At 40.5% G+C, this 22,333-nt stretch overlaps 2 protein-coding genes across 3 annotated transcripts in view; both read left to right on the top strand.

The window, feature by feature from the left end:
• Positions 1–2,293, top strand: part of LOC138979891 (glycoprotein-N-acetylgalactosamine 3-beta-galactosyltransferase 1-like) — a 14,681-nt gene extending 12,388 nt beyond the window's left edge. Inside the window, exon 6 of the mRNA XM_070352653.1 lies at positions 1–2,293. This exon is cut by the window's left edge and continues 48 nt beyond it. Coding sequence (XP_070208754.1) covers positions 1–123 — 123 coding nt within the window. The 3' untranslated portion in view covers positions 124–2,293.
• Positions 2,294–2,952: 659 nt separating this feature from the next.
• On the top strand, positions 2,953–11,693 carry LOC138979892 (uncharacterized). Of its 2 annotated transcripts, XM_070352654.1 has the most exons (4): positions 2,953–3,233; positions 4,163–4,584; positions 5,317–5,410; positions 11,519–11,693. In XM_070352654.1, the coding sequence occupies exons 2-4, from the start codon at positions 4,166–4,168 to the stop codon at positions 11,651–11,653; spliced, it is 648 nt and encodes a 215-aa protein (XP_070208755.1). In that variant the 5' UTR covers positions 2,953–3,233; positions 4,163–4,165; the 3' UTR covers positions 11,654–11,693. The 2 variants fall into 2 exon arrangements, with proteins under 2 accessions (XP_070208755.1, XP_070208756.1); XM_070352655.1 differs by lacking the exon at positions 2,953–3,233 and having other exon boundaries at positions 3,276–4,584.
• The last annotated feature ends 10,640 nt before the right edge of the window (positions 11,694–22,333 follow it).

Here is a 22,333-nt window from a genome sequence, read left to right as displayed (position 1 = left end):
CCGTGGCAGATGGAGGTGATGGAGTATTTCGTCTACCAGCTCACGCCCTACGGAATTGTCAGAGGTCTTAAACATCTCAACCAGCCCCGTAACCACACGCATTTAAAAGTGCTGTACTGGTAGTTGGTTCTAATGATGTTTCTTCTGCCTTCTGCTACGTACGCTGCCAGACGGCTTGGCTTGGCACTGACAAACTCGACAAGCCAGACGACCAAAGACAGACTGAATACAGTGATGCTTCTCACTGGAGTATTTATCTTAGCGTCCGGCTTGGTCCAACTTCGATTCGAATAATCTTCTACTTATAATAGAAAAATGTTATATATAGAGTGGAACCCCCAATTAAAGACCCTCCCGTTTTATGCATGTTTACCCTGCACAATAATAAACTCAGTCGATTCGTAAAAAAAACAATAGTATAATACACCGGTGATTTTAGATGTGTAATATGCTGTTACCTTTTTTCTGCCGTCTCGCATCATCACCGGTGATATTTGTCATGGGGTCGGAACTCTCTACAAAGATCTACTGTGGCACATTATTATTATTATTGTGATCATTTTTATGCGCCTAATCTAGATATAGCCCTAGGCGCTTACATATTAATTTCTGCCGTTTGAAATGGAATTTTTTACAGACAGACAGACAAACAGACATTTTTTACACACAATATATAACGCATTCACATCGGCCAGTGAAGCTCAGTAGCCTATTAGGCGAGCATTCACCTTTCACGGCCTTTATTCCAAGTCAAACGGGTATTTGGTGGACATTTTTATCTATGCCCATACAATTTTGCCAGGAAAGACCCTTTTGTCAATCGTGGGATCTTTAACGTGCACACCCCAATGTAGTGTACACGAAGGGACTTCGGTTTTTCGTCTCATCCGAAAGACTAGCACTTGAACCCACCACCTAGGTTAGGAAAGGGGGGAGAAAATTGCGGCCTGACCCAGGGTCGAACACGCAACCTCTCGCTTCCGAGCGCAAGTGCGTTACCACATGTCTTTGGCAATAGAAAATGTTTGAAAATAACAGTCTGCCTGTGTTTTTATGATTGTGCAAAAGTTGCACCCCTTCCAAACAATAAAGAAAATACTCCATGTCCCTGTTCAGTTGAACCAAGCGATAATGGAGTCACAGTTTTGTTTGTTTGTTCGTTCATGGGCTGAAACTCCCACGGCTTTTACGTCAGTGTATGACCGTTTTTACCCCGCCATTTAGGCAGCCATACGCCGCTTTCGGAGGAAGCATGCTGGGTATTTTCGTGTTTCTATAACCCACCGAACTCTGACATGGATTATAGGATTTTTTCGTGCGCACTTGGTCTTGTGCTTGCGTGTACACACGGGGGTGTTCGGACACCGAGGAGAGTCTGCACACAAAGTTGACTCCGAGAAATAGAAATAAATCTCTCGGCCGAACTTACGTGGGGACGATGAACTCACGCTGACAGCGGCCAACTGGATACAAATCCAGCGCGCTACCGACTGAGCTACCTCCCCGCCCCCGGAGTCACAGTGAATAATGAGATCCGATGTGCAATGTTATGCAGTGTCTGCTCGATACGCCGTGTAGTTTTCTTCACTGAGAAAACTCGCTCATCAGAGCAGCTCACCATTCGTCATGATCGATTGCCTTCACCTTTATGAGGCCAAGCGTGTGTTGCCCCACTCCTAGCATATATATATAACCACGTCATGTCCCAAATAGACACTAGTTCTGGGGACAGAAACACCAAGTTAGCATAGCATTGCCCCACTGTTTCCAAGGGAGGAAGCTCGTCCCGACAGTCATCCTGACAGAGTTATTCATTGAATTCGTCCATTGCACATGTAACACTGTCAACCTGAACTGCACAATGCTTACTTCCACGTCAGTGTGTGTAAAATAGGTGAGGGTGTGGGTTTTTCAATTTTTATTTCATTTTATAATGGTTTGTTTGACATTTGACGGAGCTTGAATTTTAGCGGAACAGCTGAAAACATATCCTTACTTTGTTATGTAGCGGGAGAGCCCTACTAGCTCAGAGTTGCAGGTACTCAGTGACCCCACCTTCCTTCTAGTCACCCCCACCTTTCCTGTAGATACCCCCATCCCCTCCCTTACAGCCAGCCCACAGCGATCACAGAGTCTTTGAGGGTGATAAAAGAGGCCGGCTCGGCGAGTGTCGTCATCGGACTGAGTTAGGGGTAAACGCTAGGTAAAGTTAAGGATTGTTTGGTGCTTTGTTTGATGGGTTTGTTTACTTGCTTTTCATGTATTATAGTGTAAATAAAACCTTGTAACTGTTTCCTATGAGTTATGGTGAACACCACTGTACGTACGAGAGGTGAGCGTGAACATGCGTGTGTCAGTCGGTGAAAGCCGAACGTGAGTGTGTGAGCTTGCTTTCAGTGTGTCATGTATTGTGACTTTTGCCTCTCATTGACTGTTGTCCTGTAAACATGTGTTGTTAAAACTGTACGTGGCAAATTCTGACATCCAAAACACACTTCACAATATTAATGTAACACACAGTCTAGATTAGGCTACTAAGAAACACCGTCAGGGTTTCCTCTGAATACCGAGGTCGGCTAGTATTGTAGGCACATGTATTGAACACAACGCGAGGCATAGACTAAACTGATTGTGCAACTACATTACATAGGGCTAGAGTAAAGGAAGATAAATAGTTGCTCTCCTCGGCAATCTTCAGCCTCCCCCGTGAGAACAAATAGGATACGGACCCTCTCTAGGGCTCCGGTTACAGTTATTTGATTTTCGTTGATCTTTCTTTTTTTCAGTTCTCATGTATTTAATTTGATCTTGTTTCTTTTTTATCATGTGATTAATTTGCTTCAAGATCATTGTATCCATATTTTGTACGAAAATAAATGGTATGACACCAAAAGAATGTATGAGTCTATGGAAGCTGTATAATTTTATGAAACAAAGTTCTGCCTCTTGTCCTGATTTTTTTTTCAATTAGCAGTTTTCCTGCTTGTATCTAATATTCTGTTACTTCTGAAGGATTGCCTTATGATACGACACACATACACATTTCACAGTACATGTACAATAAGTTAATAACAGTCACTCAAGTCCGAAACTGAAACAGTGTGCAAAATCAAAGGAGGACAATCTTGCTGTAAAAGAACTTGATATGGTTAAAGTTACTTCCCTTTGCTCTTCAGGGGACGTCACTCTTTTATGGCGGCCTGTCCGTCGGCAAATTCTTTATTTCATTGAAAGTAAGTACACTTTCTTTGTTTTCCTTTGCATTTTTCACATTATTAACAGTCCATATGACACATACAAATATACTCCCATACTATAGGCCGGGTAAGAGGCGCCATAGCTGAACATCTACGATCAATCTTCGACAAGTTATTGTGTAAATTTTCCTCACCGAATCACAGCCTCCGAAAGTGAAACAAACACGAGTGACCTTTTTCCTGTACGTGACAGCGTCTTGTTGATATTTACACAGTTTCTGTTAACGTTTGAGGTTACAAAGTTAAATATGTTTTTCATCCAAATTCTTGCTAGTGCAGAAAGTTATAAAAAGGTTTGAGACAACTGAGAAAAGTGTGATGTTGTGTAAGTTAGTTGTAACACATTGTAAGATTTTAGAGTGATTATTTGTGTGTTTATTGTTTATATTTATAACTTTGTAATTGTAAGAGATGCACCTTGCTGAAATGAAGAAAAGGTATCGTTTTCGTGCTTTGGCAGGATGCACTTCACAAAGAATTCCCTTGTGTTTGTTGCAGTTGACAACCTTAATGAGTTAATTTTAACTTCTGCATGATTTGATAAACATGCGGGCATGGATGTTAGTTACTTTGTTCGTATAATTACACTATTTGTTAAGAAAGGAACACTGGTTATTTTATACAGACGTTAACATAGGTGTGTAAAAGACGTATAAATCTATAATTTTAGGATTTGATACCCATTTCTGCTTACCAGCACTAAGACTACAAGTTAACCTTATAAAAGTAAGAACTTTTTTTAATGCTACAATTTTTTCTCGCGCTGCATGGGACCAAATTAACACTATCTGCTGTTTTAATATCACATAAAAGTGACTTTTAAAACCACAATATAGTTTGATGATTCCTCATTTTAAAGTTAAACAGCAGTATCAACTTCAACTGTCTTAATTTCTTCTCTCCAGGAAATGGCAACAGAGGCAGGCCTGCAAGAAGATGAAGACAGCAAAACAGAAACTCAACCACCTGTCAAGGAAAACACACTGAAACTGAAAGATGATGATAGTGAGAAATCAAACACTGAACATTCCACAGACAAGAACGAGGAAAACTGCACCCTTGACAGGAAACAACACCCAGAGCACTCCGATTCAGACGAGGAAAAAAGCGATAAAATGCAGGAAAACATGGACAATGACGAGGTAGAGGAAAACTGTGATGAAACCCAAGCAGGAAAAGACATACCCGACCCCTTGAGAGTCGATTGGTTTGAGCGCTTGCAGTTGCAAGCAAAGGGCGACGGTCAGAAAGACTGGGAGAGCTACAACGCTTGCCAAGATCTGCGCAAAGTCTGCCGGAAGTTGTCTTGTTCAGAGCGACAGTTTTAGTAAGTATTAACTCACTCTATTTTGTTCAGATTGCTTGCAAAGACCTACCATTGCTATTTAAATTGAAAATGGACTTTAATTAGTATTAGATCATCAAATTTATTGTATATAAATTATAATTTGCTTTTCATCAGAGTTTGAAAGCTTTTTCTGTAAAGCTGTTTGTTCCAAATTAAAGCGGTTTTGTGTGTGTGCGTGTAAACTGTAATGCCTTTTTTTTAAATTTAAAAAAACCATGTTGGTTATTTCTGGGGTGTGTGTGTGGATGAGTCTGTGTCTGACAGTTTCCAAAGTTGTATAAAGATTATGAAGAGCCTGACTGATGTAATGGTAGAATCTTCCAGTTTAACCAAAAAAATTGTGATATATATATATTCTATAATTTTAAAGCAGCATTGTTACAAAATAATATTATAATTATGTTGCTACAATGCTAGACAAGGTTGTTTTTTTACACTTGGAAATAATGCATGTGGTTTCAAGTTACTAGTTAACCTCACCTGGTAAAAAAAAAGTAGTATACCATGATTTTTGTACAGGATTTTTCAAAACTTAAGTTGAAGAAATTACTCTTCAGTTTAAAATTCTTAACAAAAAAAGAGCTGATTCAATGAAACAAAAACCTATTATTTTGCATGTTACAAAGGCTGCACTTTTGCACAAAGATTCAGACTTTGATAACAATTTGTTTAATCTGCACATATGGAAACAAAAAATCATCTGATTTTCAGTGCCATACTGATGTCGGTGTTTGCTGCGATGACGTTTGCCATGGTGTTTGGCCTCTTCGTCCTTCAAGCACAAATCACAATGAGTTCTCATGAGGTAAACTTTCTTTTCTCTATTCACATAAAGAATTGACTTGTACAGTGTTAAGACCCTGCAATTTTCAGACTCCCTTCCTTTTAAGACCCTGTTTTAGGGCGGGGATGTAGCTCAGTTGGTAGCGCGCTGGATTTGTATCCAGTTGGCCGCTGTCAGCGTGAGTTCGTCCCCACGTTCGGCGAGAGATTTATTTCTCAGAGTCATTTTTGTGTGCAGACTCTCCTCGGTGTCTGAACACCCCCGTGTGTACACGCAAGCACAAGACCAAGTGCGCACGAAAAAGATCCTGTAATCCATGTCAGAGTTCTGTGGGTTATAGAAACACGAAAATACCCAGCATGCTTCCTCCGAAAACGGCGTATGGCTGCCTAAATGGCGGGGTAAAAAACGGTCATACACGTAAAATTCCACTCGTGCAAAAAACACGAGTGTACAGGGGAGTTTCAGCCCACGAACGCAGAAGAAGAAGAAGACCCTGTTTTGTCAGACTTTCTTTTCGTAAACTATGTAAGTGTACCCCCATTATAATAGTCCCTGCCGTTTAAGCTTTTCTCAGAATTTCTGTTCATAACCTGTGTAAATGCACCCCTATTTTAAGACTCCCTCCTTTTTAAGACCCGATTTTCTCAGATTTTTGGAGGTTTTAAAATGGAGTTTCCACTGCACATCTCTGTTGAACACATGGAGGTAAAAGAGAGGTATAAAAAAGGAATAAACAAAAGACAGAGCAACATTGTTACAAATCCAAAAGAGATCTTTACTCACACGCACAAAGCTGGTGTAAAATGTTTGCATATGGAGGCTTATTCGGGACAACATTTACGGTTCAAACAACATTTACAGAAGTAAACCTGAACGCGCCTGGTGGGTTAAGGGTAGAGATTTTTCCAATCTCCCAGGTCAACTTGTGTGTAGACCTTCTAGTGCCTTATCCCTCTTTGTGTATACACGCAAGCATAAGACCAAGTGCGCACGAAAAAGATCCTGTAATCCATGTCGTAGTTCAGTCAGTTATAGAAAGACAAAATTATCCAGCATGCTCCCCTTGAGGCCAAAAAGAAAAATATGTCTGTTTCCGGTAACATCGCCAAAAAAAATAGGGTCGGTCGGTGTTTTTTACATTTAGTCAAGTTTTGACAAAATGTTTTAACATAGAGGGGGAATCGAGACGAGGGTCGTGGTGTATGTGTGTGTGTGTGTGTCTGTCTGTCTGTCTGTGTGTGTGTGTAGAGCGATTCAGACTAAACTACTGGACCGATCTTTATGAAATTTGACATGAGAGTTCCTGGGAATGATATCCCCGGACGTTTTTTTCTTTTTTTCGATAAATGTCTTTGATGACGTCATATCCGGCGTTTTGTAAAAGTTGAGGCGGCACTGTCACACCCTCATTTTTCAATCAAATTGATTGAAATTTTGGCCAAGCAATCTTCGACAAAGGCCGGACTTCGGTATTGCATTTCAGCTTGGTGGCTTAAAAATTAATTGATGACTTTGGTCATCAAAAATCAGAAAATTGTAAAAAAAAATAAAAAATTAATAAAACGATCCAAATTTACATTCATCTTATTCTTCATCATTTTCTGATTCCAAAAACATATAAATATGTTATATTTGGATTAAAAACAAGCTCTGAAAATTAAAAATATAAACATTATGATTAAAATTAAATTTCCGAAATCGTTTTAAAAACTATTTCATCTTATTCCTTGTCGGTTCCTGATTCCAAAAACATATAGATATGATATGTTTGGATTAAAAACACGCTCAGAAAGTTAAAACGAAGAGAGGTACAGTAAAGCGTGCTATGAAGCACAGCGCAACCGCTACCGCGCCAAACAGGCTCGTCACTTTCACTGCCTTTTGCACTAGCGGCGGACTACGTTCAGTTTCATTCTGTGAGTTCCACAGCTTGACTAAATGTAGTAATTTCGCCTTACGCGACTTGTTTTTAAATTTTTATTTTTTTTAAACCTTTTTCTTACGTTTTGTTAACGTCTTTTTCCTTGTTCCAAACGAAATTGCAAATCTTGTCCCTTCCTCCACCCTGACACCTGCCTCCAAGGCCCTCGTGGCTCCTTCACGGTCAAGAGAACGTTTGACTGTCAAAGTCACAACGTTGTCTATGCGATCGTCTGCCTCTCTTGTCGCCAGATTTATATCGGAGAAACCGCGCGCACCCTTGAGGTGCGTTTCTCCGAGCATCTGGCTGACATCCGTCATTCCCGCAATAGGCCAGTATCCCTTCACTTCACCGCCGCTGGTCACTCACTTGATCATGTCAGAGTCATGGCTCTGTGGCAAGTACGTGGCGACTCCTTCGAGCGCAAACTCAGGGAGTCCCACATCATATCATCCCTTGGCACTACCTGCCCCGATGGAATTAACATTCGCCGTTAATTCATTCATCTCAACCTTCCCCCCGCTGTTCCACCTTGTGTGTATGTGTGTGTGTGTGTGTGTGTGTGTGCGTGTGTGTGTGTGTGTGTGTGTGTGTGTGTGTGTGTGTGTGTCCGCACGGGTACGCGAGTCTCCTCTTTCGTTCCCTTTCACGCACCCCCCCCCCCCTCACATTTTGTTTGGTCTACAGACCTCAAAACTGCCGCTTTTCATTCTCCTCGAGTAGCTTCCCTTGCTTCTCTGTCTTTGTCATTTGTCGGTTTGTGCAGTGCAGTTGTTTTGTCAGTTGTTCTCCTCTTTATTTGTTCTATCGTCTTTCTTCTTCTTTTTTGTGTGTGTACTTTTGTGTTTTTGTGCCTGAAGAAGACCCTTAGGTCGAAACGTCGCCGTTATTCGTTCCGTGTTCGTCATTTTAACGTGAGTACATTGCTTTTTGGTCTCTTTGTTGTCTTTTTACGGGGTTTTTTCCCCCGGAGTCATTGGCCGCCATGGTTTTTTTTCGCGTGACGACGTAAACGGGAGGTAAGTCTCTTCGATTGTGAAGTCTCATCGACCGATTACCTCCCGTTTTTTTGTTTTTGGGGTGGTTTTTTTTTGGTGCGAAAAGCGAAAAAAAAACTTTAGGGTCGGCGCTTAAAAATAGGGTCGGTCGGGTTACTGGTAACAGACATATTTTTCTTTTTGGCCTGATAGTGGCGTATGGCTGCCTGAATTGGGGGGTAAAAACAGTCATAGTCATATTACAGCCCATGAACAAAGAAGAAGGAGACTTCTTTCTGGTTGTTTTGTTTTCTGCATGCTGTTGAATAAACAAAGCAACCCATCTCATCCTGTTCTGAAAACAGCAGTAATCTCAGTCATCAGCAGGGCACGTTTGTTGTTGATTGTATTGCACACTGGCAAAAAAAAAGTAAGCAGGGTATGTGTTCCTTTACTAAATTTGTGTCGTGTTGATGAAGAGGGTGCAGTCATAATCATGCATGACATGACACGTACAGTCTCAGGTGTTTGTACCAACTGAAGAAGGAAGCTTTTGATCTCGTGATCTCCTTGTAAATTATTTCTTAAAATGCCCAGGCGTGCATCTAAAGGCCGAATTTATAATTGATTGATGGCCTTGTGTCAAGCTTTAACTGTTTTTGGTTATTTAATGTGATGGTATTGATTTGACGCAGCTGTCCACAAAAGGCAGGGTTCACCCACCATTGTGGCAGTTCTTCTTCAGCGTTCTAGAATTTTCTGGTTACTTGTGAGCTCGTTTACCCATTTGGGTTCCCCACTCTATACTCTGAGAGCATAGTCAGCTCACTCCGCTTTCGTTGAGTAGGCATGCTTTGTATTTTTCATGTTTCCATAACCCACCGAACTCCGACATAGATTACAGGATCTTTTCCGTGCGCACTTGGTCTTGTGCTTGCGTGTACACACGAAGGGGGTTAAGTCACTAGCAGGTCTGCACATAAGTTGACCTGGGAGATCGGAAAAATCTCCACTCTTAACCCACCAGGCGGCAGCAACCGGGATTCAAACTCAAGACCTCCCGATTAGGAGGCCGACGTCTTACCACCACGCCACTGCGCCTGTCATTGTGGCAGTGTTAATAAAGCTCAGAATACCCCCCCTCTTTTCCGCAAACATGCTGGTTAAACTGCATGTCTCTATTGAAGCGTGTGACAGAAGTGGAGTGAAACACAAGAAGGTCTATAGTTGGTCATTAGAAAATGTAAAGCCCGTCCTTAATTGAGCCCGTAGTCGACTACACGAAGCTTCGCCAAGTCTTTATACCGAAAACTCACAGCTACGGCGTGGTACTTTGACCCCAACATTGCTTCTCAAGTTTTGACATGCGAAGCCTCGCCGTAGCTCGCAACGAAGTTGTTTTTTTTGGTAAGAAGAGTGCTTTTCGATTCAAGATGGACGACGAAATCAGACTCAATACCGTAGTGAAGAATGAATTTATCGACTTTGGTTGACACAAAGTACTAGAACTAACCTCCTACCTGTATTATTTCATACTGCGATGCATTGACATGTTGAATGAAACTCGAAATTCCAGCGCTCACGCCAACTGGTCCCGGCCGTGCTCAGTAAACAAAATAGAACACATAACTATGTGTTACAATTAACTTACGTCATCATCAAGTACGTAAAGTACAATTTGTGACGTAAAGTACTCAGAAAGAAGCACACCACACGCTGGTCGAGACTACGCACATGCGCTTTCTGGCTAATAAGATTTGAGACTCCAAGACATGAAAAGATAACTCTCTTTTCCGCCATAGTGCCTTCCCTTGGACTGCGACGAAGTCTAGTTCCGGTAGCTTCGCGAAGTGAGCTCCGCGCAGTTGACTTGGTCCAGTTAAGGACAGGCTTAATGCGTCATGATCATAATTTATGCGACTGAGTGATGCAGTGGACCCCCCCAATTTAAAACCTCCCCCATTTGAATTGAAGACCTTGCTTTTTCAGATTTTCAATTCATAACCTCTGTAAGTTTACCCTCATTTTCAGACTGCTTTTTAAGACCTGAATTTCTCATATTTTTGGAGGTCTGAAGTATCCGCTTTTCCCCAAACATGAACAGACTGCACGTTTACATCGAAGTGTGTAACTGACAGAGTGATGTCAACACGAAAGGGTCTTTGGCTGGTCATTAAAAATGTTTATGCAGCATATTACTGACAACCAACGGGCGCAGTGACGTTGTGGTAAGACATCGGCCTCCTAATCGGGAGGTCGTGAGTTCGAATCCTCGCGCCCCCTAATTGGCGTAGAGGCGCGTCCCCCGGGTGGTGGATGGGGGAGCCTTCTCTACTAACTTCTGAGAGAAGGTCGCATCACTCTCGATGCCGTGAACCTAATTAGGATCTTTTTCTTGTTTCTTCTCTATTTCTGCCTCCCCAAAGTCCTTTTACTTTCCTTTTCTCACCCATAAAATTCTTCACTTATTACCCTTGTTAAGTGGTTCTTGTATAGAATATAGTCAATGTTTGTAAAGATTTTAGTCAAGCAGTATGTAAGAAATGTTTAGTCCTTTGTACTCGAAACTTGCATTCTCCCAGTAAGGTCATATATTGTACTACGTTGCAAGCCCCTGGAGCAATTTTTTGATTAGTGCTTTTGTGAACAAGAAACACTTAACAAGTGGCTCTATCCCATCTCCCCACTTTCCCCTATCCCATCTCCCCCCTTTCCCTCGTCGCGATATAACCTTCGTGGTTGAAAACGACGTTAAACACCAGATAAAGAAAGAAAGAAAGAGTTCGAATCCCGGTCGCTGCCGCCTGGTGGGTTAAGAGTGGAGATTTTTCCGATCTCCCAGGTCAACTTATGTGCAGACCTGCTAGTGACTTTAACCCCCTTTGTGTGTACACGCAAGCACAAGACCAAGTGCGCACGGAAAAGATCCTGTAATCCATGTCAGAGTTGGGTGGGTTATAACTTATAGAAACACGAAAATACCCAGCATGCCTCCGCCGAAATCAGCGTATGCTGCCTGAATGGCGGGGTAAAAACGGTCATACACGTAAAAATCCACTCGTGCTAAAAAACATGAGTGAACGTGGGAGTCTAAGCCCATGAACGAAGACTGACAACCAATTCCTGACATAAACTTGGAGTGGCAGCAAGCCGGTCTAGGTGTAGGGTATCTGCTGCACACTGTATACAAGATTACAACTCACATTTCATTGTTGTGTTTTGTTTCAGATTCTGACTCAGGTGGCGAGCGTCAAGAAAGAGATGCCCCAGGGAATGTACAGCCTGTACTACGACTACCTGGACAGCGGCATCATGCCCGACAAGGTCGACCTCCGCGCAAACACATCCATCTTCGTACACTGAGTTTCAGACAAGGGGGAAGGGGATGGAAAAAAAAAGAAAAGGGCAGAAGTTGTGGTTGGTTTCCTGAGGAGGCCGATTCATGATGTGAAAAATGTGCAATAAGGTCGACCTATGTGCAAACACATCCATCTTTGTGCACTGAGTCTCAGTGGGGGGATGGAAGAGAAAAGACTTTTGAAAGCGGAAAAAGTTGTGTTTGGTTTTCTGAGGAGACTGATTCATGATGTGATGAAATTGGAATAGGGTTGAGTCAGTCAATATTTAATGGGGGGGGGGGGGGGGGGGTGGAGAGGAGGAGGGTGGGTCGGTGGAGAAGTGGTGGTAAGTTATTTGAAGAGGAAGGTTTATGGCCTGGAGGAGAAATTTTCTTTTTTTATTCTTTTTTTCTCTCTTGATGCTGATTGCGACTGGTTTCCATGAGAGAACAGAGTTGGAGCCCGAAGAAATCGTTAGAAATGGGGTGGTATTTTGAGAGGGGCATACAGAAGACCAGATAGATCGAGATGCTGAGTGATGAAAAGAATAAGTCTATTTCACATGTATTTGTTTCTTTAAAATCTGATTTGGTGCGCAGTTTTCAGCAGAATATGAGAGAAGCCAAAAAAAAGGTGTTTCAAAACGTATTCTTAAACGTTTACATGGATGGTGCAGAAATATGCATTTTTTATATGCTTTATAACTTATATATACTTTATGTGCAAAGAAATGCACAGTGTCAAGGAAGAAACATATGTGGGTTTTTTTCTCATACAAGTAGAAAAATGGCAATCATTTTTTGAGACAAATTCTGTGGTGAGTGTATTTTTCTGTCAGTGAATTTTGAACACATGGTATGATGAGAATCGTCCTTTTTACATTTAGTCAAATTTTGACTAAATGTTTTAACATAGAGGGGGTAATCGAGACGAGGGTCGTGGTGTATGTGTCTGTGTGTGTGTAAAGCGATTCAGAGTAAATGGAGGTACTGGACCGATCTTGATGAAATTTTTCATGAGAGTTCCTGGATATGATATCCCCAGACGTTTTTTTAATTTTTTTTACTAATGTCTTTGATGACCTCATATCCCGCATTTTGTAAAAGTTGAGGCGGCACTGTCACACCCTCATTTTTCAATCAAATTGATTGAAATTTTGGCCAAGCAATCTTCGACGAAGGCCGGACTTTGGTATTGCATTTCAGCTTGGAGGCTTAAAAATTATTTTATGACTTTGGTCATTAAAAATCTGAAAATTGTAAGGCCCAAAAAAAAAAATTGTCTGTTTAGGGTAACCCGACCGACCCTATCGATTTGGCGCCGGCCCAAAAACTTTTTTTTGATTTCCAAAAAAAAAAGAAAACAAGTCGCGTAAGGCGAAAATACAATATTTAGTCAAGTAGCTGTCGAACTCACAGAATGAAACTGAACGCAATGCAACGCAGCAAGACCGTATACTCGTGGTCCACCGCTCACGGCATAGGCAGTGAAATTGACAAGAAGAGCGGGGTAGTGGTTACGCTATGCTGCATAGCACGCTTTTCTGTACCTCTCTTCGTTTTAACTTTCTGAGCGTGTTTTTAATCCAAACATATCATATCTATATGTTTTTGGAATCAGGAACCGACAAGGAATAAGATGAAAGTGTTTTTAAAACGATTTCGAAAAAAAAATTTTGATAATAATTTTTATATATTTAATTTTCAGAGCTTGTTTTTAATCCGAATATAACATTTTTATATGTTTTTGGAATCAGCAAATGATGGAGAATAAGATAAACGTAAATTTGGATCGTTTTATAAATTTTTATTTTTTTTTACAATTTTCAGATTTTTAATGACCAAAGTCATTAATTAATTTTTAAGCCACCAAGCTGAAATGCAATACCGAACCCCGGGCTTCGTCGAAGATTACTTGACCAAAATTTCAACCAATTTGGTTGAAAAATGAGGGCGTGACAGTGCCGCCTCAACTTTCACGAAAAGCCGGATATGACGTCATCAAAGACATTTATCAAAAAAATGAAAAAAACGTTCGGGGATTTCATACCCAGGAACTCTCATGTCAAATTTCATAAAGATCGGTCCAGTAGTTTAGTCTGAATCGCTCTACACACACGCACAGACACACAACACCATACCCTCGTTTCGATTCCCCCTCGATGTTAAAATATTTAGTCAAAACTTGACTAAATATAAAAAAAGAGGTAAAAATGCTAAAAAGAGACATTTGGCGTTTCTTTCTCTCCCTTTCTCTCTGTTTTATTTATACGTTAGTTTTGAAACATGTATTCATCAAATATAAGAAGTGAATGTTCAGCCAACATAGCATTTACACCAAAAAAAAAAAAAAAAAAAAAAAAAAACTTTACCTACCTACCGACCCTACTTTTTTTGGTCATGTTACCCTAAACAGACAATTTTTTTTTGGGCCTAATTAAAATTATTTTTTTATAAAATGATCCAAAATTACGTTTATCGTATTCTTCATCATTTTCTGATTTCAAAAACATATAAATATGTTATATTCGGATTAAAAACAAGCTCTAAAAATTAAAAATATAAAAATCATTATTAAAATTAAATTTCCGAAATCGATTTAAATTTAAAAACAATTTCATCTTATTCCTTGTCCGTTCCTGATTCCAAAAACATATACATTTAGATATGATATGTTTGGATTAAAAACACGTTAAAAAGAATAGAGATATAGAAAAGCGTGCTATCCTCCTCAGCGCAACCGCTACCGCGCTTTTCTGGATTGTTCATTTCACTGCCTTTGCCATGAGTGGTGGACAGACGATGCTACGAGTGTACGGTCTTGCGGAAAAAATGCAATGCGTTCAGTTTCATTTTGTGAGTTCGACAGCTTGACTAAATGTTGTTATTTCGCCTTACGCGACTTGTTTCTTTTCCTAAACTTACACAGGAATATGTCATGGAATTGCCTTATATTGTTTGCTGCCTCTTAACCGTGAAAGGTTTTATACTGAAGAGAAAAAGAAAAGAAAAAAAGCAGAAACATGGATTCATTTGTGGGGTACTGGTTGTAAAATCCTAGGGTTATTGATTCTTTTCATAGTAATGAATTTACCTTTGTGGCATTATTAAAAGCTGGCATATATTGTCCAAGAAATTAAGGCAACGTTTTTGTGTAGAAACAACCCTTGTGAAAGAAGCGGGTTAAGACCAAGTTCACGCACACACACACACAAACACACAAACACGGTCTACCATTATGGAGATCCTTTATAGCTTCTCTCTCAGTGTTAAGTTACAAGGAAGAAAGTTAACAAGTAACCTGCAGATGTGACAAACTGCACTTAATATTTCAAAGTGGATCTGTGATGTTTGAATTTTGCACATGCCTTTTTGATGTGTCACTGTAAAGTCAACACTAACTGAGCACTTGTAAATGTTGTAGCATTACTGTTTTCCGCACTCTTCACAGAAAATACGTTAATGAGTACTTGTTTGTAGTGTTTTTCTCAGAGAAAAATCTCAATAGTTAAATTTTAAAGAGTCTTTAAGTAGCAGACTAATCAAAATAATTTCTCGATGTGCAATGTAGAAAAGAAAATTGATTTAAACACAAGTCATTTGAAGAAGTGTGTAACTGTGGTAATCTTGCTGAAAAGATAACAGTATTAACTATTATTTACAGCATTGTGTAAGGACTGCAATTTGCCATTACAGTGGAACTCCCCTTTTTGGATGACCCAACATTTTTAGAAAATCAAATTGGTGTAAAAGGGAGGGAGTCTTAAAGTGAAGGTCAATATAGAGATATTTTCAACAGAAAATCGGAAAAATCAAGGGTTTAAAAGGGAGGAAGGGCGGGGATGTAGCTCAGTCGGTAGCGCGCTGGATTTGTATCCAGTAGGCCGCTGTCAGCGTGAGTTCGTCCCCCCCGTGTGTACACGCAAGCACAAGACCAAGTGCGCACGAAAAAGATCCTGTAATCCATGTCAGAGTTCGGTGGGTTATAGAAACACGAAAATACCCAGCATGCTTCCTCCGAAAACGGCGTATGGCTGCCTAAATGGCGGGGTATAAAACGGTCATACGCGTAAAATTCCACTCGTGCAAAAAACACGAGTGTACATGGGGGTTTCAGCCCACGAACGAAGAAGAAAAGGGGGGGGGGGGGTAAGAGGCGGTCCTTCAAAAGGGAGTTCCATTGTAGTAATATTATAATTTTTAGATGGGCAAAACAGATGTTGAAATGGCAATTTCTTTTTAAGGGGGAGTTATTGTGAAAGATTTGTTTATGTCAATGTATCGGTAATGTTCATTTGAAATTCCACAGTCGCTCACTTGGATATTTTCATGTCACTGTTACAATTTGCATTGTCTGGGTGGTATTCTGTGTGCGCAAAGAAGTACCTGCTTCAGTATTGTTGTGGGTTTTGTATGTGTGGATTGGTGGTGGGGGATTCAGTGGTACCTACCAGAAGACTGAGAAGACACTGGCAGAGAGAAAAGTACACAGCCATAGGATAGTGCCCATTATTGGACGTTGTACGTCCTTTTATCAGAAGGTGTCTTTTCAATATAAGGGCTCGTGGTCGGCTGGGCGTTAAGCAAACAAAATCAATATAAGGACCTTTCACAACATGTATACATGTAGCTGGGTCATATGTGGATGTTACACCGATGGATGTTGAGCTGAACAGATATGCCAAACAGGCTGTGTGTGTGTGTGTGGGGGGGGTGATATCGTGGATTTGGCACACTGTCCGTCTGTGTAATATCCTAGTACACGGTTCCAGCTAGAAAGTATCCTAGTTCCAAACGCAACTCCTGAACTACCTGAACTACCGGATGTGTGTGCATGTCTGGGTGCGTGCGTGTGTGCCTGTCTGAGTGTACGCGTGTGTGTGCGCAGGCTAAGAGGAAGAGTGGAGAGAGAGTTGACAAAATGAAGACGATTGTGGGACCATAAATAATCGGTCTAGTTTATATCACAAGTTAATTCCCAACCTGGATAAATATGAACATTTAGTCAGTTCTGAATGGAAAAAACATACCTCATAATTTGCAATACTCCAAAATGTGCAATGAAAACCACAATGAGGTGCTTAGAATTACATAGGACTAGGAGGGCAGAATTTGTTTTAAACAAAAAGACTGAAAAGATGTTTGATGTTTTAGGAACAAAATAATTTGTGCAAGGTTGATGCCAGACTTATGCTGTAATACACGTAGTGTCAAATTCTCATTCATGGTTCCATTTGAATTTCTGTTGTGACCCATGGCGTTCAACATTTATCATTATTGCTTCCTACACTGAAAGTGGTCTTGTGAGCGAATTATTTTTCTTTACCACAGGAACCTGTTTTTAGGGTTAGGATTAGCACAATTAATGTCCCTTCCCATGAAAACCATCTTTTGTATAATCAAAGCTCGATCTGTACAGGGATATAATTGACCTTGGACGTATACCAAAAAATGACAGCCGTGTTGATGTCTGTGCAGAATGGGGGTTGTTTCGTGGAAATCATTTTGCAACTGATACCATTGGCAACCTAAACAAAAATTCTTTTACAAAAACCTACTGATCTGCCCGGGAAGCAGCCAAGCGATTCATATTGGGTGTATGTACTCTCATCCTGAGTAAAAGCAAGAGAGATCTGTGTTGGTTTACATTACATGATTGTTTACATGTATGGGAGGTATCTTGCAACTTTGTTGTTGCACCTTACAAAAACTACACTGTCTTATCACTTGATTATTTCCCTTTGACTCCAGAACCTTGTTTGTAAAAAGTGAGTCAAATTTCTTGTACACTTACAGACTAGAATAATAATGTTTTTGTTGTTGTTGCTCGATTGGTAAATGTTTCATGCTAAATTTATAAACATTCTTGTGGAATTGTAAGAATGATATAAAGCTTATAATACGTCAAGACTTGCTGGGAATTTCCTTCATTATAAGCAAATCTTATTGAAGACCACAATGATTTTGATGTTGGCTTTTTGTTGAAGAAGGGCATTATACTTGTATCAAAACTTCTCATTTGTACATCACTGAATATCTGCTACTTACAGATAATTTGATATTATTTGTTCTGGGGTCTTTGTTGATGCGTTTTGTTTCACTAACACAACCACACACAAAAAGTGGACTATAATTTTGAAAAATAAACCTCCCCCCACACACACACACACTATTGCTTGGAATGCAGAGAAAGGTTTCTTTTCATGAAAATGTGCATAAATCGCAAAATGCACACACACTGATGCACTGCCTGTGATAGTAGAGTGTTGTCTATGTGATTGAATTTGAAATGTGTCACTCATTTTAGTTTAATTTATTTTGCACTGGAGGTGCTGTCAATTTTAGGTTTAGGCATTGGTGCTAGTCCCATATATTTGTGCTGGTTAATGTATCAGGTAATGGCAACCACTCCTTTGTTCCCTGAACTTGTACTACTGTGGTGATTATATATAGAGTTGATAAACCTTTTCTCTACATGTGTAAAAATCAGTAGAATGAATAAGTTGCATCGAAAGGCATGGGTGGGCCTGGAAAATGTCATGAATCCTGAAGAATTTTAAGGGGGGGTTGGGGGCCCCCAGACGCTGAAGGATTTGAATAATTAACAACCAAAAAAAACATCACCACAGACATTACGAATCCGGATTTCAGGAATATACCGGAAGAATCCCACCCATGTCAAGGCACGGTTTTTTCCGTGAAAACAATTCTCGTCACCATCTCGGACTGGCCAGGCTTTTACAGTGGACAGGAACATCCCTCCGCTTGGACATATACCCAAATTCAACATCCTGACTATTATCTGTGAAGATTGACATTGATGGCTTTTAACAAATTTTTTGCACAAAAAAAAATTCCATTCTGCACAGAAAGCATTTACGCTTGCAGAAAGACCAGTCCTGCTGATTTAAGGTACGTGTCCGAGTGGACGGTTGGTCTTATCCCATGTTCAAAGCCTGGGCAGATCTGAGACGGGGAGCCGAATTGTTTAGACGAGAACGGTGCCTTTAAGCTTCTTTTCCATCGCTGGGATTTGACTATCACACAATCATCACACTTATAGCCTTTTGGTGTTGAATCAAAGAAAAATGTCTTTCACATTTTGTTTATTTTTGTTTGTTACTGTTTTGGGTTTTTGGCTTTCTCCAAAGAGGACAATTCATGTTGCACTTACCAAATCAGTACCAACAATTTCTGTTGTGCTTTTTTGTTACAACCGAGGCTTGTTTCAGAAAGCTTTAACTGAGCTTGTTTTGTTTTAAAGTGACCGTGGCTTTCTTAAGGATGTTCATAGAAATGTGTTTACTTTTTTCTCAGAGAACGGAGTACTGTATTAGTTTATTGCATAAGAACGCATTCTTCCACAGCCTTTCTTGTTTTGCCTGATTGATATTAAAACAAGGCTTAACAAAATTGTCCAAACAAAAACAAAGATTAAAACAAGGCTTAAAATTGTCAATACAAAAACAAATATGTTAAAATTAGGCTTAAAATTGTCAATACATGTACAACAACAAACTAAACAAAATCACTCTGTAACTATTCTGTTTCATGTTGAACACTATCATTTTTTGGATGACAAGATGCCGTCAAAACACCACAAACTAAATGAGAAACCGGCCCACTAACAATGTTGTCTTCACATTAATAAAATCAGATCCATATTTTTAATAGTAATCATGATATTTGATATAACGGTAACCTCATCTGTGCTAACAGACAGAAGCTTTTGTCCATGTTGATATGTGTCATGATTGTGTGTTGTATGTAATCAGGTGGGATTTGTTCTGATGGTTGCTAATTTATTGTGGACTTTGCATGCTTCAAGTAAAGTTGCAACACAAGTTGGTGTCTTTCATTCTTTCTGTAAGTGTACGTGTGTCAACAGTGTGTGTTAGTCTGTGTGAACAGTGTGTGTGTGAACAGTGCATGTGTGTCTCTCATCGAGAGTGACAGGTAACCAGCGGTATAGCCTGAAAAATGGAGATGAAAAAATAAATGTTCTATTTCATATTGATTTTTCACAAACACACTCACGCTCTCTCTCTCATACATTAGGGCATCATACATACAGTGCACACACTCACCCACTTACATTATAAACACCCCCCAACCCCCTCCCCCGTACACACTCGTACACAACCATCCCACATACAGTGCACACAGTCATCCACATGCATGTGCAAAGACACATGCAACCCCCTTACCCCTCACACACACACCAACAAACAAACATAACACACTTATAAACACTTCATCCAGTCATAGATCTAACTATAGATCCCTGACCCAGTTGACTGCATTCTGCTTGTCAATCTCTCTCACACACACACACACCAACAAACAAACATAACACACTTATAAACACTTCATCCAGTCATAGATCTAATTATAGATCCCTGACCCAGTTGACTGCATTCTGCTTGTCAATCTCTCTCACACACACACACACACACCAACAAACAAACATAACACACTTATAAACACTTCATCCAGTCATAGATCTAACTATAGATCCCTGACCCAGTTGACTGCATTCTGCTTGTCAATCTCTCTCACACACACACACACCAACAAACAAACATAACACACTTATAAACACTTCATCCAGTCATAGATCTAATTATAGATCCCTGACCCAGTTGACTGCATTCTGCTTGTCAATCTCTCTCACACACACACACACCAACAAACAAACATAACACACTTATAAACACTTCATCCAGTTATAGATCTAATTATAGATCCCTGACCCAGTTGACTGCATTCTGCTTGTCAATCGTCTTCTTCTAATAGTAACCAGTCATAGTTCATTCTTCTTCTTCCAATAATAACCACAGTCACAGTCTATTATTCTGTTGCCCCACACAAACAACTCGCCCCCCCCACCCCGAACATAGATCTACACACACACTGACACGCCAACCCAGACACACACTTCTGCTTGAGCACTCACACATGAACAGAAACTACTTTCATATCAATACAGTAGTCTAATATCGTTTTTCAGTAAAAACAAACTATTCACCTGGACAAAAAGGAAGAAGAAAGAAACGGAAGAAAACATGTTTGCAAGAGACAGAGAGAGAGCAAAAGTCAGTTGAAACTGAAGAAAGGCTCACCGTGAGTGTGTCTTTAGATTTCCAACGTCAATTTTTCGTTGAGCGTAGTGATTCGTTTGGTCGACTAACAAATCGATCATTTCATCGCCAACAAACAGTCGGAAAAAATCCAAGGGCTGTGGGTTTTCTGGAAAATCTTCGCCGATCAAACGGCATGTGGACAGTATAGCCCCTTCCCCCCACTCACTACTCCAGCCTTCTTGAACGTCTGCTTCAAAGTCTCTGTTGTTTGGGGCCTGATCTAGGTCCATAATATGTCCCCAACGAGCATTACATCTTGTAAATCAATGTAAATGGCTTCTTCCCCTACTTCGTCAAGATCGGGATCGGCGAAGAAATCATCAAAAAAGTCTTGAAAACATTGCGATCACGCCGTGCATCTATGGGAGCAGCCATTTTGGAGCATGTGCTACAGCTCCGCTGGGTGCCCTGTATTTGTGACACTCGCCTACTCAAATGTGCTTCAGAACTTGGATCTACAGGTTCAGGGCCCAACTGACCTTATTTCTAGTGAATACAGATCTAAGGATAGGTTTTCGCATCCATGGGAGGTAATCGGAACCGACCAAACAGACTGACGCAGCCCCACGACATATGTCGCGACAACCAGGTGACGGTATACGTAAGTAGCGCGACATGATGTCGCGACAACCAGCGTAAGGGTTAAATGTATGTGCATGCGTGTGTGTGTGTGTGTGTGCATGATAAAGAAACAACCCACCACACTCCAGACATCAATTTTCTCCCACACCATCAACCCCACCCCAAGAAAAAAATCAATTCCTGCAACAAATCGGTTTAGATACCCGAGGTCTTTCTTTCTTTAATTGGTGTTTAACGTCGTTTTCAACCACGAAGGTTATATCACGATGGGGAAAGGGGGAGGAGATGGGATAGAGCCACTTGTCAATTGTTTCTTGTTCACAAAAGCACTAAAATGGGCTAAAATTCACACGCTTTTTACCTGTACGACTATTTTTATCCTGGCAATTAGGCAGCCATACGTCCGCTTTCGGGGGATGTATGTTTGGTATGTTCGTGTTTCTATAACTTACCAAACTCTGACATGGATTACAGGATATTTTTCTTGCCCACTTGGTCTCGTACTTCTGTGTACACATGAAGGCTGATAAGACAGGTCTGCACATAAGTTGACCTGGGAGATAAAAAAAATCTCCACCCTTAACCCACAAGGCGCGGCCGGGATTCGAACCCACGACCTTCCGCTTGGGAGGCCGGTGTCTTATCCACTTGGCCACTGTGCCTTATAATATCGCACATATCAAATGTTTTATCATGAATGTGGAAAGAGAAACACACACACACACACACCCCCCCCCCCCCCCCCCCCAGAACAAGAAACATCTTTATTTTTCAATGTTAATTTTATTCTCTAATTTACTATCAAACTTAAATTTCATGTGCAGTCTGAATTACTCTCAGTATATTCATGAAACAATATGTATGACAAAAGAAACATCCCCTGTCTCAATAATTTCAACGACGATTCAAATATTGCAATAACTGCTGAAAAGGCATATATTTAGTTGTTTGCAATACAGCAAAACCTTTCCTGTGAGAATT

Source organism: Littorina saxatilis, linkage group LG11 (genome assembly GCF_037325665.1).
Source record: "Littorina saxatilis isolate snail1 linkage group LG11, US_GU_Lsax_2.0, whole genome shotgun sequence".
Classification (NCBI taxonomy): domain Eukaryota; kingdom Metazoa; phylum Mollusca; class Gastropoda; order Littorinimorpha; family Littorinidae; genus Littorina; species Littorina saxatilis.
This window is presented reverse-complemented; position numbering and strand designations above follow the sequence as displayed.

Excerpts from the sequence above, each read along its gene's own strand:
- LOC138979892 (XM_070352654.1), top strand. The coding sequence starts at position 4,166 with ATGGCAACAGAGGCAGGCCTGCAAGAAGATGAAGACAGCAAAACAGAA. Across the intron at positions 4,585-5,316 it reads TGTTCAGAGCGACAGTTTTA|TGCCATACTGATGTCGGTGT; the intron begins GTAAGTATTAAC and ends TCTGATTTTCAG. Across the intron at positions 5,411-11,518 it reads TCACAATGAGTTCTCATGAG|ATTCTGACTCAGGTGGCGAG; the intron begins GTAAACTTTCTT and ends GTTTTGTTTCAG.